Raw genomic sequence first — 21,502 nt, forward strand, 5'->3', positions numbered from 1 at the left:
ACTGCTTGATGCCCTGGCATTCCTTCTGTACTACCTCTTCATTTCATTTACCAGTTAGCTTTCTTCTTGTGGAACTTTCAACATGTGATCCAAAGTATCTTTTAGTTGTTCCACACGTTTTAAAAGGTCAGTATTTTCTCAAAGAAGTCTTTATGTTACAGAATCTATTAACATTACTTTAAAAATTAAAATATTAGTAGTCATCTTTGATAAATTACATGAGCCAGAAGTTCAAATTTTCTACTATTCATTACTTGTTCTGTGTATTTTCTTCCAATTTTATTTTAAAAATTGCATATTTTATTTTGTCTAGTATTCTTAACATTAGGCTTTTGAACTGTGGTAATTAAGTTTTATTCCTAGTACAGTTCACTTTTAAGTATCACTTCTGCAATATTTCATAAAATTGGTTTCCTTGGGGGAAAAAAATTGGAGTTGACATGGCATTCAGTGTGCTTTGTAACATGGCCAACTTTCTTCCCCACAGATTTTACTTTTCTCATTATTTTTGTTCATCTTTAAAGTATAGCTACGTTTACATGAAAATTAACTGATCTTGGGAATGTTTATGTCATAAATGTTAAGTAAAGAACTGCTAGTTTTTGGAAAAGAACACCACCACCACCACCAAAACCAATAATTATCTTATTGTACAAATACAACTTTAAAAACCTTATTTGTTTGTTTCTGTTTCTTAATAAACATAGTTTGAAAAGGGTTTTTTGTTTACTGCAAAAAATGACGATTACAACTGATCAGAGGAGAGGCATCTTTTAGTTCTCGTTAAGATTTTGTTTCTAAGGGAATAAATAACTGAAGAAACACATCTAGCATTGTCTAAGCAAAGTTTAATTTATACTTCCTGAAAGTTGCTATTTATCCTGTTATTTCTTAAATTCAAGTAATGTTACCAACTCCAAGTGACAAAAGTTTCTTAAAACATCCTTTTCTCTTATCTGATTACACCCTCCATTGAAATCCTGCTCCTATGCCTCATTGTGGCATTGGGTCCACTGGGGACCCTGGGTCTTTGTTGGCTATGCCAGCAGGACATAAACTCTGGCAGGCCTGCCAAGTTGGGGAGGCTTCAGCCACAAGCCTGCCACTGGACTGTGCCCCTTGTCTGAGGAATGACCTAGATAAGTACAGAGAGGCTGATCACTGGAAGGGGCTGGTCCCACAGCAACTGATGGAATGTGGAGAGATTGCGATTTGCAGAGGTGGAAGGAAATGACCCTGCTGATGACATCTTAAAGCTTTCACATGATCTGATTCCAAGCATATTAGCCTCATCTTCTTTGCACCATTCATTCTGCCTACCAAGTTACTTTTGACTGAAAGAAGAAAAATCATTGCAGACTTGAACCTCACTGAAAACCTTACCCTCCTCTCAAGGACCTGCCTCTCTATCACATCTTAGGCATAGATCTAGCACTCTTCTCGAGCAAAGGAAATTTAGTTGATAATGCCTTTGATGACATTTTGGAGTTGTCATGGTGCTTTAGAATACATAACTTTACATCTGTGGTCAGTGAATTTTTTAGTTAAGAGGGTTTGCTTTTTTCACAGTGGTCAGTCAGTCATCATCAGTCCTTTTCCCTTGCACTTAGGGGGCCTCAGAAGGCAGCTCCATTATTTTTCATTGTTAGGTAGACACTGGATGGATTACCTTGATGCACTCTACATTTTTAAAAATGTTATTTTCTAACTTGCCAACCATCTGAACACTAAACCACACTAATTGTACCAGTATTTTCCATAGACCTTTTCTATTAAAGGAACCTAAGAATACTGATTTACATAAATTACAGTTCCTTGAGAGACATTAGAGATCCATTTCAGAATTCCATTACTTTGTGGTCTGACCACCAAACTGGTGGTTGGTGATCATGGAATCATAATCCCATAGCTGTAGTTGATGGATTGCGGAATATTTAGAATAATCTAATGTAAATGTAAAAATAAAATGGAAATGTCTGCCATAAGAAAATGTTTTCATTCTTAATCTACCATGTTACCCAGCTCTCTCATTCTTCTCTATCATTCTTTGAAAACAAATAAATCCCTTCCAAACATGGTGTGGTACAAGAGATTTATTTCCCTGACTGGTCAGTCTACTCCCATGAAATAGGACTTTTTCATTTTTTTTCTTCCTGTATCCAAGAATTTCACTGCATGTTAGCTGAATGTTTTCATTATTTGGCTCTTAGCACTGTTATACCTATACAGAATCCTTGCACTATTTGTAGCATCCAAGGTTCTTGGATGGTATATTGGGCAAATAGCCCAAGAATCTGGCTCTGGTGCCTACTTTGGTAGGCCGTGTTGTTGAAGACTACTGATAACCTTTCTCAGGTAAGAAAAATAATGTTCTGTACTCGGCAGAGGGTATAGCTATTCGTTAAACCCCGGAATCCCAGATTGAGGACAGTGGAGACTATTAATTTGGGGTAAGGCCTTTTATTATTAGGAGATCTGAAAAACTACATTTTAACCAAGCACCACTGAAAACTGTATTGCTAAATGGAATTGATTTCATTGTATTGTTAACCTTGTCATAGACTCTATTGACTGACAAAGTTTTTTCTTAACTGCCTCCTATGCTTTTATGGCCCCGGCTTTATAATTGATAATGATCCCAATTTTGGTCAATTTGGATAACATTTTGGGCTTGGTATACCAACATGGTGGAAGCTAAATAATTTATTATGTTTGGCAGAGTTAATGTTTGTTCTGCTATAACGAAACTTCTCTGTTTTAACTAACAAACAGTTTATCTTCATTAACCAAAATGTGGTCATTATTTCTAGATGATATGCATATTCTATTACTGTCTACATTAGAAGTTAGCCTTTTATAGGGCTTGAAAATAAAAAGTGTACGTTTATAATATAGATTTCCTTAGTTTGTACTGGTATCTAATGTGTGTGTTATGATAAATTGTGATAGCTATAATTTAAAAATACAGATACTCCCCCCTTCCCCCTTAGTATTATAATCTAGTTAGCCATTGTGCTTTAAAGTGGCGAGGGGGGAGGATTTTGGAAAAACATTCAGTAAAATGCATAATTTAAAATACTTATGTAGGTAGGTTTTCCCACTAAGATTTTTTTTAAAGGAATAGTAGATTCTGTATGTGTGAAAAAGAGAAAGAAACCATCAATTACTTGAATAAGACCTTAAAATTTTTCTCTTAAATTTACATTAAGGAAGACACTTCTTTGACCTTTATTTCAGTAGCTATTCATTTTAGGATTTCAGTATTTAGAAGGAAACATGAAAATATTTTTGGAAATCTACATTTTGAATGATTTATAATTTTAAATGATAAAAGCCTTATACTGTTTCTCCCTATAATTGTAGGATGATCCATTCAAGAATAAAGCCTTATTATTTAGCAACAGTGCACAAGAATTGCATACAGACCCTTTCCAGACAGAGGATCCTTTCAAATCTGATCCATTTAAAGGAGCTGATCCCTTCAAAGGCAGTAAGTAGGGGTTAATATTATTGATCAAAAGATTATGTATACCTAATGCCATATTTATGTAGTAATTTTACTCTAAAATGATCAGAATAAAGTGGAAATTATATGAACATTTGGGTCTTGGTCAAAAGACATGCTTCACAAACCCTCATTGATCTTTCGATTCATATCCCTGTTAAAGAGCAGTAATTCACTCAGTTACACGGCAGTCTAGCAAAGTTACTGCGATTGGATTATTGCTCTCCTAACATTTCTTCCTTCCTTTAGCTTAGAGCCAAAGACTGTTTTATGAGGAGGGTCTGTGAGAAAAACAGTGTGAAGTAGGGAGAGGAAGGTGATTTGTAAGCACATTCAAGGTGATGTTCAAATTTCTTTTCCTTTAAAGTTTCAGATTGCAGATTTTGAAAAACACTTTCATTTAGGGGAAGCATCAGGCGGCTGCTAAATTTAGCTCCAGCCTCTGCTGCTCGTTCCCTCTACAGTGTTGCATTAGGAGTGGGTCTGACAGCCTGGCATCTCAGGCCGCAGGAAGACAGAGCTACACCAGGAACTGACCTCAGGAGGGAGTTCTGACTGGCTCTCTGGTCTGTCCCACCTAGCTTGTGGCACACAGCCTACATGCAGTTCCTTTAATTTTGCTTTTTTATTAGCAAAGACATAGTATCTGTACTTAGAAAAATTGTGCATTTAGTAAGAATTGCTGTTCCAAAGCAAAAGAAAAAAGTGTGTTTGTAGAGAATTATGTCGGGGTAAAAGGAGAGGCATTTTTCTTCCACAAATGGGGGAATTAACAAAGGGAAATGTGCAAGTAAATAATGTTTTCAGAAGCCTTAAATTTGAGTATTTCCCCCTTTTTAAATCTAGGTGACCCCTTCCAGAATGACCCTTTCGCAGAACAACAAATGACTTCAGCAGGTAAAAGATTTTTTTCAAGGAACATTTTCATGGAATCCTCCCAGAACAGTGTAGTCTACAGAGCATATCTTGTTCTTTGCTTAAGTTGAGGAAAACTGAAAAAATCAATACCTCCCAGCTTCCCCGAGTAGAATCTAGTCCAACAGAATAGTAAGTGTGTTTAGTTTCTAAAGGAAGCTGAAATTGTCATCTCCTCTCCTTTTTGCAGTTTTATGCCCCTTCTTGTCCATTTCACAGCAAGGTGAGGAGCAAAACTGCAAAGGAAGCTCCTGATAGCCAGGTGATAGTAAGTACTTGTCCATGACAGCCTGGTTCAATGTCACAGAATGTTACCCTTGGACTGGTAGCAAGGGATCTATGTCACACTTGTTCACGGGGGCCTCAGGAAATGTTGGTCATAAAAGCCAATATTTTTATAGTGCTTTCTGGTTTGTGAAACCCTTTCTATAAATAACCTCATTGTATCTTCACAACAATCCTGTGAGGTACACAGGGCAGATGTGTTACTTCCATTTTATAGATGAGGAATAAGACAAGTGACTCGCTTAAGGTCTCATAGCTAGCACACAGTGAACCTACATCTTCTGATGCCAACTCCATGGCTCTTTCTACCATGCTGCAGAGTGTCTGAAGCAAACTGCTAGTCCTACCTTTGTACGAGGAATGATGTCGATTATTTAACAGAAAGCCCTGATATCGCTCTCCTTTCTTTGCCGTCTTCCTTTCTCCATAGCATTGCTAATTAGTATGTCTATCTTCTAATGTCTTTATTGATCATACCTAAAATTGCAAAAGTTTCGTTTTAGTTGGAACTTTAAATGTACATTTTTTGAACAGTCAAGTAGAGTAGTCCATCTATGGGTTACTGATGTATTTAGCATTTGTGAATTGGTGTTTATTCATTCATTTTCTATCACTAAATTTTAGATCCATTTGGAGGGGATCCTTTCAAAGAAAGTGATCCATTTCGTAGCTCCGATGATTACTTCAAGAAACAAGTCAAGAGTGATCCATTTACCTCAGATCCATTCACAAAAAACCCTTCCTCATCTTCAAAAGTAAGTGATTCTTTAAGATAGATAATAGATGTATAAAATATACACATATGCACAGGAATAACTAAACACTTTTAATTGCTTTGCCACGAAGACATGACAGAAGAATAAGGAATAGTTAGTGCCTTAGGAACAGTATTAAATATGAACTCTTTTTTAGAAATGGAGGGAGTGAAAGGGAGTTGGTGGGCCCTAGAGCTAAATGTAGTAGGGGATAGAGATGCAGGACTGATGATAATGAACCCAACAATATACTTTACAGCAATGTCAAGGTGGCAATTGGGCTATTACATATCAATGACACTCTGAAACAGAATAAGGTTATATTGGATATATGCCTTGAATGCTTTTCATGATCTTAGAGAAACCCTTCATTGTTAGTTTCTTTCTCATTATGTAATGGGAGTCATTGATTTATTTGTTTTTGCAAGTTAGAGAATTTTTCAGGAAATGTTTTAATATGGTTACTGTGAAGAGTGCAGTGCCCTGTGTATAATAGGTGCTTAATACATGTATTGAAGTTGTTAATAATATAGCTCTCTTTTATGTAGCTCTTTATACTTTACACAGGCTTTCACTTATGTGGGGTAGGTTAGTTTAAATAGTTGTTAGTGTTACAAAGGAGGGCAGTGCAAGTCAGAGAGGTTAATAATATATTATTTGCCTTCTGTTAGATAATTACTAAGGGGTAGAACTGGGATTTAAATCCAGACTTCCTTATGCTGCTGTAAGTTCACCATCTCCACTATATCATGTTTCTTCTCTTGTATCCTTTCCCTCCTTAAGAACTTAAAATAGTTCTCACCTGTCTTCTGATAAAAGTCTAGATTCTTCAGCCTGGCATACATAATCTGATTCCCAGTATTCTTTTGCCTATCCCTTAACCCTATCCCCATACAATCTTGCTTAGTTATCCATCCTCATTTCTTATTACTGAGTACAATAGCCAGTTTAGTATCCTCATTGTCCACCAAAATATGCTATACTGATTCCTACTTACTCCTACTTCTTTAATGAAACTATCTAGATAACTTCCACCAATATTGCTGTGGTTACAGTGCCATTTATTGTCTGTATCATCAGTTTGTATGCTTAATTAGTTTTAGTATTTTATTCTAAACAGACACGTCCGGTATAATTTTTTAGTAATGTGATTTTCTCTTGGTGACCTCATTAGCTCCTGTGGGTTCAGTTATCATTTTTATGTAGCTGTGTAGTGTATGGGATGTTAAGGGAGGACCAGCACCTCTGATGTGAGGGATTGCCAAGGCCTTTTCAGGGCTTCTCATCCCCCTCTGGTGTCCAGCCAGTCAACCCTCTCACCTGTTGCTCCAAGAAGCTGTAGCATGTGAAGTGGCCACCCTGGTAAAACCATCTCGGCCGGCAGGCTAAACGAGGTTGAGGGTAATCAACAGGCTTCAAACTGGTAGGTGAGTTGGGGGATGTCTACCCCAAGCATGTGAAGACTTCCTCTTAGGCAGAATGAGTGGATGGGAGGAATTTGTTCAGTGGCCATTCAGGCAGCTGAAGCATTGCAGACACCAAGGTCATCCACTGCATCTCAGGCCATCACCAGTCGTCTGGACTTTGGTCTTTCCACTGGACTTCTGTGACTCAAGAAGAGTGTGAGGCTGATGACTTTGTGCAACGTGTGTGTGTGTGTGGAAATTTTCTGGTTATCTGTATGTAGTCAAAACACAAATTGGAACAAATGAGGAACGTTAAGTTTACATACTGTTAATATAAAGAACAACACAACGGTTACATCAAGGGAGGTAACCAAAACTCTAGCTTCTCTGCAAGACAAGTCCTCATCCTACAATGTCATTGGTCCTCTTAAAAAATGAAGGACAAATAGCAACAACAGCTAGACGGCTCCCAACCCTAGTACTGCTTGTGATTCTACTACCATGTCTCCAGATGCCTTTGGTCATTTCACATCAGCTGTCCCTTAGACATCTCAACCATGTCCAAAAAAAGAGTTCGCTACTACCCCCTCTTCCAACCCTACCTCAATACTGTTGGAGGCATCCTTCTAACCGTGCAGCCTCACAATCCCCATGTCATTTTTGACTCTTCACTTATCCTCATTCCACATATCTAGTCAGTTGCCAAATCTTACCACCACAGCATCTCTTGAATCTCTCCCCTTTTGTCTGTTCACACAACTAACCACTGCCCTAGTCCAAACCATTGTCCCTTCTCACTTGAAGTAATGCAGTAGCCTTCTATTAGGTCTCCCTACCTCATGCCTCTCTCCTATCCTTTCTATCCTCTGCACAGCTTCTAAAGTGGTTTTCCTGAAATAGGGATGACCGTGTCATTCTGCTACTTGATAAACACCATTCACTCCATAGGCAGAGTCAGCCTCTAAGATCCAATATAAATTCCATTTGGTATTGAAAGCTTTTCATAACCTGACCCCTTCCTACCCTTCCAGTCCTATACATTATGCCCTCCATGTGCCCTGTGGTCCAAGACATACCAGCCTAAGATGTCCCGGTCTACTTGCTATTCCATCTTCTGTCTCTCTCTGTGCCTTTGGCCTCAGGCTGGGCAGGTATTCCTTTCCTCACCTCTGCCTCCGGAAATGCCTAGTTTCCTTCAAGACTCAGCTTCAGCTCTGCCTTCTTCATGAAGTCTTTTCCTGATTCCTTCTCAGCTGCTGGTGCACCTCCTCAAAAACTACCTTGTCCTCATTTTGTATGTGTTCTGTATAGAGCCCTCCTTATTTATTTCTTTGTTAGAATGTAAACTTCATAGTGGAGACTGTCACTTTTGTTTTTGTGTTCCCAGCATTTAAAACAGTATTTGGTCCATAAAAGTTGTTTAATAAATGCTTGTTGATTAATCACTTGATTGAATTGTTAGTACATTATGACCACACTACAATGTTTCAAAACCCCATTGGGATATTTTATTAGACTGGCAACCCATTCAGACATTGTACCAATGATGCTAATTGCCTCCATAATATTGTTTTTGGTGGAACTAGTTAACAGTGTTAGTCAGGATATATTTGTACTGTCTTATATTCTCTAATTTGAGAAATTCTTTTATGTTTCTCCAACAAGACTCTAAAATCCTTTAAGGTTAGAGATTATCTCATATTTTTTGTATTAGGTTAGATTGTAAGTTCCTTGAAAGCAGAGACTGTCTTTTGCCTCTTTTTGTGTCCTTTTGTGCTTATCACATTGCTGGGCACATAGTAGATGCTTAATAAATATTTATTGAATGAATATCTTCACTCAGTTTGTACAGTGGTAGGCACAGGGTAGGTAAAGGAGGGGAATGCTTGTTGAATTGAAATTAAGTAGCAGAATAAAAAAAAAAAAACAGTTCAGCAAAAACAACCAACACATTGACTACATCGGACAGTATGTGTGGTATTCCACACCCATAGTCCTCCACCTCTGCCATTAAGGGAAGGAGGTGTATTTTCTTACTTCTCAGGGACCAAGACTGTTTAACTTCTGGAAAGTGTTGTTATTGGTGCCAATTATTTATAACTCTTTCCCTCCTTAGCCCCCAAATTATCTCCTGACCACAAAAATTCACAACTTTTGTTCAGTCCTCATCCTTTTTGATTCTTCTGCATATTTAACACTGTCTTCTTCTGGGTGCTCTTTCGTCTCTTGACCTCAGAGAAAGCATATTCTCCTAGTTTTCCTTTTATCTCTTACCACTCCTCTGTCTCCACTAGGCACTTGACCTCTTATGGAGGGAATTCCCTAAGATTCTGTCTTTGACCTTTTTTTCATCTCTACATGGCTCCCTTCTCAATTCATTCCCTAACTTCAGTTACTACTACTGTATGGATAACTCATAAATCTATTTTCTAAATCTAGACTCATATCTCCACCTGTTTACAAGATCTCTCCATTTGGGTCTCCCACCATAACTTCAAATTAAACACACCCTATGTTGAGCCTATCACTCACTGTACCTTCTAAATCTGTTCCTACTTTTGACTTTGCTTTCTAGCAGTTAGTACCATCTGTTTTCCATTGTTCCCCTCTCACTAAAAAACAATTTTTTTATTATAAACATAATCACAAACATGAACATTTTAATACACAGAGAACAAAAAAAAGGTTCATATATAAAACCATTAACTTCTATTATGTACAGTTTAGCTTTTTTAAAGTATAAATTAAAGAAGGTATATATTAAATTTAACAAGGTAATCACAAAATTGTCCTGTTGTATTTTTTTTTGGCCCCTTCTGAACTTTTTTTTTGTTTTCTCCTGGGCACTTTCAAAACACTTTATTGATCTTAATTTCTTTCATTTTTGGTTTTGTTTTCTGCATCTCTGTCACTTCTAACTTCTCATGTCCAAGTTATAACTAATTCCTATTGTTTCTACTTCTGTGATATGTTTCTGTTTCTACTACCACTACCCTAACATAGGTGCTTGTTAACATTGACCTTGATTGTTGAAGTAGCCTCTTAACATATCTTTCTGCCTCTCATGCCTCTTGCTTCTAATCTTTCCTTATTTGGTGCTAGATTAATCCTTCTTATATATGAGTTTAGACTTAATAATAGTAATTCACATTTACGTAGTACTTTTAAGGTTTGGAAGTGCTTTACATTATTGCATTTGCGTCTCACAGTAACCCTGTAGAAGTAGGGACTGTGGGTAATATTAGCCCAGTTTTACAGATAAGGAAACAGACTCAGTGATGGTATTTGGTTTGGCTATAATAAATATAGCCAAGAAGAAATATGGGAGGTGACATTCAACTAAGATGGGACTTTCTAACTAAAGTCCAAAATTCTGCCCGCTCTACCTTGCTAAATTTCTCATTCCTTTGCTCCAAACATTAGTGGCATCCTATTGCCTACTATGGAGGGAAGGGAGAAGGGAGCAAGCATTCATAAAGTGCCTGCCTTGTGCCAGGCACTGCTTTAAATGCTTTACAAATATTATCTCATTTGATTTTCACAACAGCTCTGGGAGGGAGGTGCTGTTGTGACCTACCTAAGGTCACAGAGCTATGAGGTATCTGAGGCAGGATTGGAACAACAGGGCTAGTACTCTCTCCACTGCACCACCTTACTGCCCCTAAGGTATAAAGTTCATACTTTGCCATGCCTTCATTTTCTCTGTAGTTGAGTGTCATGCTTCCTTTCTAGGCTTATTTCATATTTTGTTCTTCTAAAGAGAATTTTTTATCAGTACCTTTTGTTTATTTCCAAATATAGTCTCCCCCAGAAAGCCATCCTTTGTAACAAGAAAAACCGAAAGGAGTTCATTGATTGACACATGCTGAGTCTGACATTATACACATTGGTTCATACCTACAATCTCCCTTCTCTTCAAAAGAAGGAAAGTGTGTTTTCTCCTCTCTCTGAGAGCAGAGATTTGATCATTTTAATTACACAGTGTTCAGTTCAGGCTTTTTTGTTCTTTCCATTTCCATTATTGTTCTTTTCTACATTGTTCCAGTTCTTTTACTTCACTTGGTATTAGTTCATTTAAGACTTCCCATGCTTCTTTGAATTCTTTCTGAATAGGTCTTTATGGCCCAATAATATTTCATTGCAGTTTATTTGCCACAATTCATTTAGCTCTTCCCTTTCTAATTGGTTCCATTTCTTTGTTACAACAGAAAGTGCTGCTAGAAATGTTTTGGTGCATATTAGACCGTTATTTCTGTCTTTGGTCTCCTTGAATTACATGTGTTGCAGTATGATCTTTGGGTCAAAGGGAGTGGACTTCTTAGTTACTTTCTTATGTACTTTGAAATGGCTTTTCATGATGGTTAGACTACTTAGCTCCACCAACAGTGAATTATTATAACTGTTCTTTCCATAGTCCCTCCCACATTGATTGTTCCTGTCTTTTGTCATCCTACTAGTTGGCTAGTTGTGAAGTAGTTTTGATTTGTAATTCTCTTGTTATTAGTGATTTGTAACATGTTTTCAAATGATCATTTAGAGTTAGCAATTCTTCTTTTGAAAACTGTTTATTCATATTGTTTGGCCACATTTTCTTTGCGGAACATCTCTTGGTCTTACAAATTTTGGATACTTAACCTTTATCGTGGCTATTCAGCTTAGGGATTTCCCCTCATTTTATCCAAGTTGCATTAATTTTATTCGTACAAAAGCTTTTCAATTTGAGTATTGAACTTATGTATTATATCTTTAGTGATAGTCCATGAAGTCCTACTCCAAAGCCTCATTATGATTTGGAGGATTCTCAAAGGCAATGCTAGTAGAATTTAATCTTTAGCAGGTTTTGCCATGCTGGGAAGATTTCTAACTTGGACCTGGTAATAGATTGTTTTTTGAGAATCACCAGTAAGCTAGTCACTTGGCTATTTATTCATTTATTTTGCTATGGCAGCCCATGAAACAAGGAAAAAAAGATGGCCTTCAGCCCTGTGCAGCCCTCTTCTACTTCATGGGATCATAGATCTGGGGCTGGAATAGACAATAGAGATCACTGGATCTAAGCCCTTCATTTTACAGTTGAGGGAAATGGGGCATGGAGAGGTTAAATCTTTGCCAGGGTCATGTAGATAGTAAGCACTTAAGGGCAAGATTCAAACTAGGTCTTCCTGACTTTTAGTCCAGCACTCTATCTGCCACTTCTTATTGTTCAGTGATGGTCCAGAGTTGTGAGAAAGGGGGCAGAGAGAGCTAAGAATTACAGGTTCTAGATTGTCAGTAAACTTTAATCTGTCTATTGATACTCAAATGTGAGGCCTTGGTCCAATGAATAGTGAGGAAACCTGTTTTGGGAGGAGCTGAATTGTGTCACTCTTCACATTCTTGCCATAAATGAAGTTAAAAGAAGGAAGCTGCAACTCAATGGTTCCCAAGTACTCCCTGGCGAGTGAAAGAAAGGGGTTGGCAGAGTGGATTTTATCATATACCCAGAGGCAACAAGTTGCATTATTTAATTTAATATTTGATCATCAAGTATTGTGTATTAATGTTAAGTATTTGTAAAAAGACCATCATCAGAATAATTGGAGCTTATGCACCAACATTAGTTGGCAACGACAAGGTGGTAGAGAAATTCTACAGAGAACTTGATATGACTTGATAAATCAAATCAACATACACTCTGGTATTTGGCGACATTAAAGCAAAGAAGGGAAAAGGTGATGATGGGGAGAAATAAATCAGAAAGCAAGGTTCGGGAAGAAGGAATAAGGGAGGTTCAAGATGCATAGCTCATAGAGAAGCCTCATGCTTCTCCATCATGAATGCTGTCCTTTGTAGAAGAATTGGTAGGTGTTGGACAAGGCAAGCACCAAATAACACAATGAAGAATGAAATAGAGGCGGATGGAATTTCTTACAGATGGGGAGTTATTTGAGTTGGTTGTCTGTGGATAATTAGACTATTGGCTTAGTAAATTTGATATTGGAACTAGTAAAAATGAAGAATTATGAACATGTTACAGAGCTGGTATACAAGGTGTATTAAGGAGTGGACTATTCCAAAGGCATGGAAGAACTCTTGGAATCATTAACACTGACATAGGTGATTAAAAGGACAACATTAGCTGTTGACTAACCTGCTTACTCTCCTGTCTATGCAAAATATTTATGAGAGTTGTCCATATGTGAATTGAGGTCGTCTTTGGCATGAGGGTATTAAGAGGAAACAAATGGGATTTCACAAGTGATAAGCAACAATGGACCACATCTTTACCATTTCACAATTAACTGAAAGATGTAGAGAATATGAGATCCCAGTGGGTTTATTATTTGTTTATTATGAAAAGCATTTGATACTGAGCAAAATGCCGCCTTCCAGCCTTTTAACAAGGTCTTTCCCATCCATAAGTCAGAATCAGAATCTTTCTTGGAAGAAATAACCCTATTTGATGACCCTCTGATAATAAACATCAGAAAATGCAGAAAACAGGTAGATATACTGCTGCCAGAAGTATTTGCTCTTTGATGGAAGAAATCTAACAGAGTCTAGTTCTTAGACAGATTTTGTATGGAAGGTGTGGCCCTCCAGATATTCCTGTTTGCAGATGTCATCATGCTGATTGCATAAATCCCCAGGACATTGTAGAGCCCCCTGGAAGACAACTGTAATCACTCAAAAGAGTTTGATCTCTGCATACACTGAGGAAAAAGCAAGTGGATGAATGTCTATTGTGCCAGATTTCAGTATGCACATAAAGCGCCCTCCAACAGTATGTGTATCTGGGATGGACAGTGAGTTGAGCCCAGAATTGAATAGGAAGAGGAGAGCAGGCTGGATTGCTTTTGGGAAATTGCAGGGCTCCTTTACTAACCTCAAGCTTCTCATAAAAGCAAAGTTCACCCTTTTCAATACTAACTTTCTATAGGTGCTGCTAGATAGCAACAAGACACAAAATATAACTGCTTCTGACAAATGAAGTTTCATATTTAGGGCAATGAAGAGGTTCCTGGTGGTTGTGAGCAGGCTGCAGTTTATAGCAGATGAGGAGCTCTGAAGCACAGCAGTCAGAGACTGCAGTTTGGGTTAGTGATACCATAAGAAGAGAAGTTGGGTTGGTCATATGGAAAGAATATTGGATGATGGATGAGACAGGCAGAATGTTTTACTGGTGTCCCTACAGTGTGGGAAGAAAGTGAGGAAGGCCTCTTGGACCCATGGGGTGGATCCCATGGGGCTAGCTTTTTGGAAGATATGTACAAGAGTCAGACGGGAATGATATGCATGGATAGGTTATGATCTTTGTTGTCAGAAAGTCCTGAACTGATCACAGTGCATTTGAGTAGTTAAGCATCTTTTGGGATTATTTATGTCCACTCATTATTTGATTAATAAACTCTCCCCTCATTCATAGGTATGAACCTGACCTGGTTCTTTCCTGATTTTTGGTGTTAACATTCAAGTCATATATCCACTTGAAGCTTCTTGTGATATATGTAAGCTAGTGGACTAAACCTCATTTCTGCCAAACTGTTTTCTAGTTTTCCTAACTGTTCTCAAGGATTTCTGTAAGAAATTTATATTCTTAGATTCATTTGTTTCTAAGTCTTTTTTAAAAATCTAATCTGTTTCATTGGTCATTTTATTTTATTTTATTTTTGCAAGACAGTTGGGGTTTTAGTGACTTGCCCAGGGTCACACAGCTTGTAAGTGTCAAGTGTCTGAGGCTGGTTTTGAACTCAGATCCTCATGACCCCCAGGGTTGATGCTCTCTCCACTGCCCATCTAACTGCCTCCACTGATCTTTAAAAAAAATTTTTTTTCGTCAGTACCAAATAGATTTCATTGCTACTTTCTTGTATAATTTAAGGTTTAGATGTGCTTTCGTCCTCTCATATTACATTTTTGACATAGGCTTCCCTCTAGCCAAATGAGACTGCTCTATATTCACTGTCTTCTCTTGTCCCTGTGACTTTACTTTTGCCATTCCCCTAATGCCTGGGGATGTCTTTCATCTATTTCTTTGCCTGCTGAATTCCTGTACATCTTTTATCAGCCAGCTTAAATGACACTTTCTACGTTAAGCCTTCTCTGAGCCCCTGTTGGTAATGGCATTCACATAACACATGATTCTGTAAATTTCTGATATATTTATCATATACTACAAGGTGTCTCAAAATTATTTTGGGATATCCTGTATATTGTATTCTAGTTATCTGTGTTTCATTCTGTCAACAGGCACTTATTAAACATCTGCTATGTTCTAGGCACTGGGGCTGAGCTCTGGAGATATGAAGAAAGGTAAAAAAAAAAGTCTCTCCTTTAAGGAGTTCACATTCTAATGAAGGAGACTACATGCAAATAACCATGTGGAATCAAGATCTGGATAGAAGGACAACACTAGTATGAACAGGGATCCGAAAAGGATTTTTGCAGAAGATGGAATTTTAGCTAGGAAATTCCAGGCATAGGGGAACAGACAGTCAGTGAAAATGCCCAGAATTGGGAGAGGGAGATGTCGTTTTTATATTTTACCCCTTTATACTAGACTTCGTGTTCCATGAGGACATTGGTAATGTCTTATCTAAACTTTGTATCTTGAATATGTTTTGTACACAGTAGACACTTAATAAGAAGTATTCAGTAGATAAGTGTGTTTTGTGACTTTTACATAATTATCAAATAGAAGTTTTTAGTTCATGTAAGTAGAGTCACTAATTGCATTTATTTGTCTTTTTGCATCATTTAGCCTGACCCCTTTGAAGTCAGTGATCCTTTTTCATCCTCCAGTATCTCTTCAAAAGGAACAGGTAAGAGGGAAATCTCCTTTCTTTCCTCTTCCTTTTAAAAAAATATAAATGGCTTATTAATGCTAACCAGTGCATTCATATGCATGAACTGGAGGTTTTTTTATTTAAAAAGTGTATCTTTTATTCTCTTATGTCAGTAGCATCTTGTTTATCATTGTTTTGTATCTGTAAAAATTGTGAGAGTTGAGAGCCAGTCCTTGCTAGAGAATTAGTTTCAAGTTAGTATCGTCTATCTGGTTATGCCCATCAATAAGAAGCAGTAGCTTTGAAAAAGAAAATATACTACTGGGAATATGATTTAAGTGATAAGATTTTCCTTTCTTTTTTTTTTTAATTTTTAAATTAATTAATTTATTTTTAGTTTTCAGTGATACGATTTTTTTTTTCTTGTGCTTCAGGCACCCATCAAGTATTGGGCCAGCCAGGCTTCTTCTTCTCTTAGTTCAGTTCCATTTCTTCAGAAAGTTCAGAGCTTTATTGAACGAGAAGTTTGCATTGTTATTGGTGAAAGGCTTGAACTGGTACAGCCTTATAGTGTGAAAATTGCAGAATGTAATTAAACTATCAGGGTGCTGAGAATGAAAAGGATTCTGTAAAAACTCCTCTTTACTTTTGTGAGCTTAGCTGCCCGGCAGCTAAGCCAGGTCTGTTTATAAAGAGAGATAGCACGTGTGGGAGCATCACTGTGGTGTATTATTCACGACCAGTCATGACCAAGCAAAGAAGCCTAAAAGGCATTAAAAACTTTCAGGCCAAATGTTATGGATAAAAGTTTACCCCTGAAGTGTTATCTCTCTCTTTTACCCTTTTTTCCCCAACATGGTTTGTATTTTTCAGCATGATCAGTTAAGTTTTTGCAAGAATATATACATAATTTCTTTTGATTAAATACAGTTCTGGCTGGTTTGAAATGCAAATATTTTCTTAGAGTTGTGTAGAATCTTGTAGCTGAAAGCCGTGTTTGAGGAGTGACTGGTGGATTAACTAAAGTGGGAATTTTCAAAGACTGTTATTGAGGAATTGCTTCCTGATTTGCTATAAGGAACACATAAATAGAACTAGACCCTAATTATCTTTGTGGGTTATTTAGGGTGGAAAGCTTCTGATTTTTCAGTTTTTTTAAGAAGAAATGTTACAGATATACAAAATTGTTTTCTTGGTACAACTTACAGATCCCTTTGGAACCTTAGACCCCTTTGGAAGTGGTGCCTTCAGTAGTAGTGAGGGCTTTGCGGACTTCAGCCAAATGTCAAAGGTAAACTCAGCTCAGTGAAGCATTCCGTCTTCTCTAAAATTGTTGTGTTCTTTCATTGATTTTATGGTATGGGATATAATTATATAATTTTTAATTATACATCTCTCTAAAAGTCAAAATCTTGTCAATGATGTGTATCAAATGTTGAGAGAAACTGGACTAGACAGGACCATTGGAAGTTATCTAACCCATATTTTTTCTTCTAACCAAAATTATAATATACCTGAACCACTCCAGATGGAGAGGTTCTCTAGTCTTTTATTCACAGATGAGGTAGTTGTTGGTTTTGGTGAGACAGTTTGCACACGGCTTGGGAATGCTGGTACTACTAGTCAGTAAGCTATGCCATAGCAGACTAGTCAATTCCTTCCTCTGAATGTTAGTTTTTTCTTCTATAAAGTAGAAATATTAATATTTTTGAAGAATTTCCTTTGTTACCTACAAAACAGTCCAGTAAAGTTGACTTGTTATTGTTACTACTAATGAATTTGAATGTGGAAGTTCCACAGCCACTCTCATTGGCACATCCTAACCTCCACAAGCTGTTCTGCACTCCAGCAAACATTCGTTGAGTACAGGCAGTGTGCACAGCCATGTGCTTTGGTGTGGGAGGGGCCTTAAGTACCATTTCTGGTGTTTGCAGAACTGTTAGTTAGACCATGATTGTTTTTTTATAACTAAAGAGAAACTCTAAAGAATTGGGCTTCACATATTCAATTTCTGTCAGGATCTATTTGAATAAATTATTCATTAGTTTTACACAAACCCCAGATTCAGTGATAAAGTTTATAAATACTGATCCATGATGCTTCTTTATGATAGTCAACATGACTAACAGTTGTCATGGTAGCCATTTATTCTGTTCTTAGCCCCATTCCATTGTGCAGAAGCCCATGTGAAATACTGCATTTGGACTTGTTTGTGCCAGTACTAAATCATGGTAGATATTGGAACAAAAATCTGGTGTGTGTTCTCTACCTCTTGTGGCTAACAGCAGAAGTGTGATTTTGGTCTATTATTTCCAAGAAAGCCTACATTCTTTAGATAAACAAGCAACCTGAAATTGATTGTCATTCCTAATGAAGAAAAATAAAATTGCCTTTTATACGGCAGAAGAGATAGAGAAACAGAAGGATATGCCTTAGATCTTTTCCAGATATGAGGAGAGAAGAATCTTTTATCCAGAAATTGAGATTGTTCTATAACTACCAAGTTTAGAAAAATCCACGAGGCAGATGGAGCAAAGAAATAAAATTTTTTTCCCTTTAAACTTTGGTGTCTTTTGTTGTCTTTTCCCAGAGGCAGATATCCATTTATAAAAGCAGGTTGCAATTGGTAACACTAGTAGTCCAAATTTCCTGATTTGAGCCAGGACAAGAGGGTGTTCTGAGATCCTTTCTAGCTCTGTATTTGATTCTAGAATATGTGTGCTCTGAGGAGGGAAGAACAAACTAGAAATTTATTCTTGGCATCTTTAAAATTTTTATTGATGTTATTTTTTAACCTCTTCATCTCTTCCCCTGTGATGAATCCTCCAACAGAACTCTCCTCTTTGATATAGAAATACCATTAAGCTAAACGCATGAGTGCATTGGCCATGCCTAATATGTAATTAGCTTCTACTTTATTAAAAGTGGTCACTATTACAGAGAAACAATCAGTTTCAGTTTAAATCAGAAAGTTCTTTCTGAGAAAATTGTAACTTTTTCCTTGTAGGGTTTGGCTTTAAGAACTTCTGCCACTTGGTGGCAGCAATTTCAAAAGAAGTAGGCTTTTTAAAAACTTACTTTCAAAGTGCAGTAGCTCTGTATGGAGTGTCCCCACCGTGACTGTAGAAGTAGAATCATAGGGATTTAGAGCTGAAAGAAACCTTAGTAAGCATCTAGTCTGACCTCTTCGTTTTACAATGAGATGAGGAAATTGGGACCCAAAGAGGTTAAGTGACTTGTCCATGGGCACAGTTAGAAAGTGGCACAACTGAAGTTAGTAGTTTTTTGAGGGAGAAGTCCTGTTATTTCAAAAGTTCAAGTGTGAGATGTTATAGAAGGAGTTCCTTTAAGGGATTGGAAGTCAGACTTAGGTAACCACTAAGATTCCTTCCTCTGATTCTCTTGGTTTCCATTCCAGTATTCTTTTTACTGAACCAAATTAACTGTTTTAGGTATAAGAACTGGGTTTTAAAAAGTGACCTATTTTCATTTTTTGAAGTTCTAACTTTAGTCCCATTTCAGACCTTCTATTTCTCTCTGTGTGCCTGTTTTTCACAATAGTAATTAGAAAACAAATGTGCATTGGTGATTTTTAGAAAAAGTCACACTTCCTGTTCAAACGTGGGATTGTGTTCAACTGGGAAAAGTTGGACAGTTGAATGGAAAATTTAATTTCCAACGTGATGATGTTTTGGTTTCAGTATTTCGTTAACTCCTAATTGAATGATAGTCAAAGCTTCATCTTTCATGTTGCAGCCATGTGCTTTTGTTCCTTATTTTCTTTATTCAGTTCATTTACTTACTAAACACCTGCCATGTGTAAGGCTTAGACCTGGGTATGCAAAAATGAAAACATAGAAAAACGGAATCTAGAAACTGAAAGAGACCTCAGAAACCATCTAGTCAGACCCTTCACTGAAGAATTCCTTCTCTGGTATCCCCAGCAAGTGGGTATTTAGCTTGAATATCTCCAGTGAGGTGGAACCCATTACCACCCAGGGCAGCCCATAGTACTTTTGAATAACTCTAATTTTAGCAAGTTTTTCTTCACATTAAGCCTAAATTTGCCTTTTTGTAACTTCTGCCTTTTACTTCCAGTTCAGCTCAATGGGGCCAAGGAGAAAAAGTCTACTCCCTCTTCCATAGGATACCCCTTCAAATATTTGAAGGCAGTTGTCATATTGCTTTTGAATCTCCTCCAGTTCCTAAACATTTCCTCAGTCCTCCTATTGCATGATTATAAGGTCTCTTCTGGATGTTCTTCAGTTTATTATTGTCCTTCTTAAAATGTGGTGTCCCAAAATCTGAAAATGGTCCTCCAAATGGGATCAGATCAGAGCAGAGTAACATGGCTCCATCCTCCCTAATCTTCCTGCAGCTATTAGCACAGCTTTCTTGAGCCAGCAGAGCAAGTCTAATTGCTCTTCCTCTTAATAGCCCTTAAGATGCTTGAAGGCAGTCCTCATGTTTTCTCTAAGTCTTCTCTTTTTCAGGCTAAACATCCCCAGTACCTTCCGAACATACCATTGTGGTGCCCCTTATGTATGTCCTCTATTCTGTCAGTGTCTCTCTTAAAATGTGGTGTCTAGAACAGAACATGTACTCCAGATGTGATCTGATGAGGGCAGAATATAATGACACTATGGCCTCATTTGTTCTAAATGTCATTTTTCCCGAAGTATAGCCTTCTCAAACATTAGCATTTATGCCTTCCGTGTCACACTGATGATTCATATTCAGTCAGTCAGCAGTCAACAAGCATTTATTAGATGCTACCTATTAAAGCATAGATGTTGTTACTGTCATCATCAGTAGTGTTATTGTAATTATTATTACTTGAAGAGGAAAGCTGGGAATAGTATGACATGTGACCTAGATCCTGGGAGAGCATTTTTCAGAGAGTTCAGAGGAAGAATAGTTAGCATCTTAGAGACTAAAATTCTGCTGAGGAAATTAGCCCAGGAGAGATCGGAAGTTATAAAGACACAAAGAAAAAATAATTCTAATGAAGACAAAAAAAAAGTTTCCCAGAGAGATTGATATACATGCCGAGAGAATTTGCCAACCCACTTTAGATTTTAAGTAAGATGAATGAAAGGTAGAAGCAAAGCAGGTGATCAAGGAAGACTACAAAAATGAGGCCCATGGGGAGTGGCAGCAGCGCTGAAGCCCAGAGGGAATTGGGGTTGGTAGAGAAAGTAAAGAACCATACAAAGGGTTTTAAAATTTATGTTAGGGGAAAAAAGGAGGAATGATGAAGGGATTGGACCTTTGCTCATTACAGGTGGGGTTAAGTCAATGAGGACAGAAAGGAAGCCGAGCTGCGCTGTTCCTTTTTTCCTTGTTTTCTTTGCTAAGAAGAATGATGGTAGACTGGAAAGGACAGAATAAAAATGGCCAATAGGGAGCTGATAGCCGAGGTAAATAAGTATGTAACAGAAGTAATCAAGCTATGTTAAGCACTAATTTTGTGCTAATTGTTATGCTAAGCCCTGGAAAGACCCAGAAAAAAGTTAAACAATCCCAGAGCTTACAATCTATTGGGGAAGACAATATGGATACAGTTTAAGTTTTTGCAAAATATATACAAATATCATAGCAGTTTGGAAAGGGGATATACTACTGGCTTGGGTGTGGAATGCAGGGAGCTGAGGAAAGATGTCAGATCTCTGTGATGTGCTGCCTTAGCATTCTCAAGTGGCCACAAACCAGTTGCAAATGTTATTGGGAAATATTTAACAAAATAAATAAAAATACAATACAATGTAGACAATGCTAATATGTGGTTTCTTAAGTCAATTTGTATGGTTCAATGGCTCCTGTTTCTATTTGAGTTTGATACCACTGATGTAGAAGGGGGCCCTTGAGCTA

General features: G+C 37.4%; 1 protein-coding gene across 6 annotated transcripts in view; it reads left to right on the forward strand.

The window, feature by feature from the left end:
- EPS15L1 (epidermal growth factor receptor pathway substrate 15 like 1) overlaps positions 1 to 21,502 on the forward strand; it is a 117,120-nt gene that overhangs the window by 56,539 nt on the left and 39,079 nt on the right. For all 6 annotated transcript variants that reach the window (XM_027845370.1, XM_027845368.1, XM_027845372.1 and 3 more), the window contains 5 exons: positions 3,364 to 3,490; positions 4,352 to 4,402; positions 5,330 to 5,460; positions 15,607 to 15,667; positions 16,840 to 16,922. In XM_027845370.1, coding sequence (XP_027701171.1) covers positions 3,364 to 3,490; positions 4,352 to 4,402; positions 5,330 to 5,460; positions 15,607 to 15,667; positions 16,840 to 16,922 — 453 coding nt within the window. The remainder of the gene's footprint in view (positions 1 to 3,363; positions 3,491 to 4,351; positions 4,403 to 5,329; positions 5,461 to 15,606; positions 15,668 to 16,839; positions 16,923 to 21,502) is intronic.

This window comes from Vombatus ursinus, unplaced genomic scaffold (genome assembly GCF_900497805.2).
Source record: "Vombatus ursinus unplaced genomic scaffold, bare-nosed wombat genome assembly UNPS02014961.1, whole genome shotgun sequence".
Taxonomy (NCBI): domain Eukaryota; kingdom Metazoa; phylum Chordata; class Mammalia; order Diprotodontia; family Vombatidae; genus Vombatus; species Vombatus ursinus.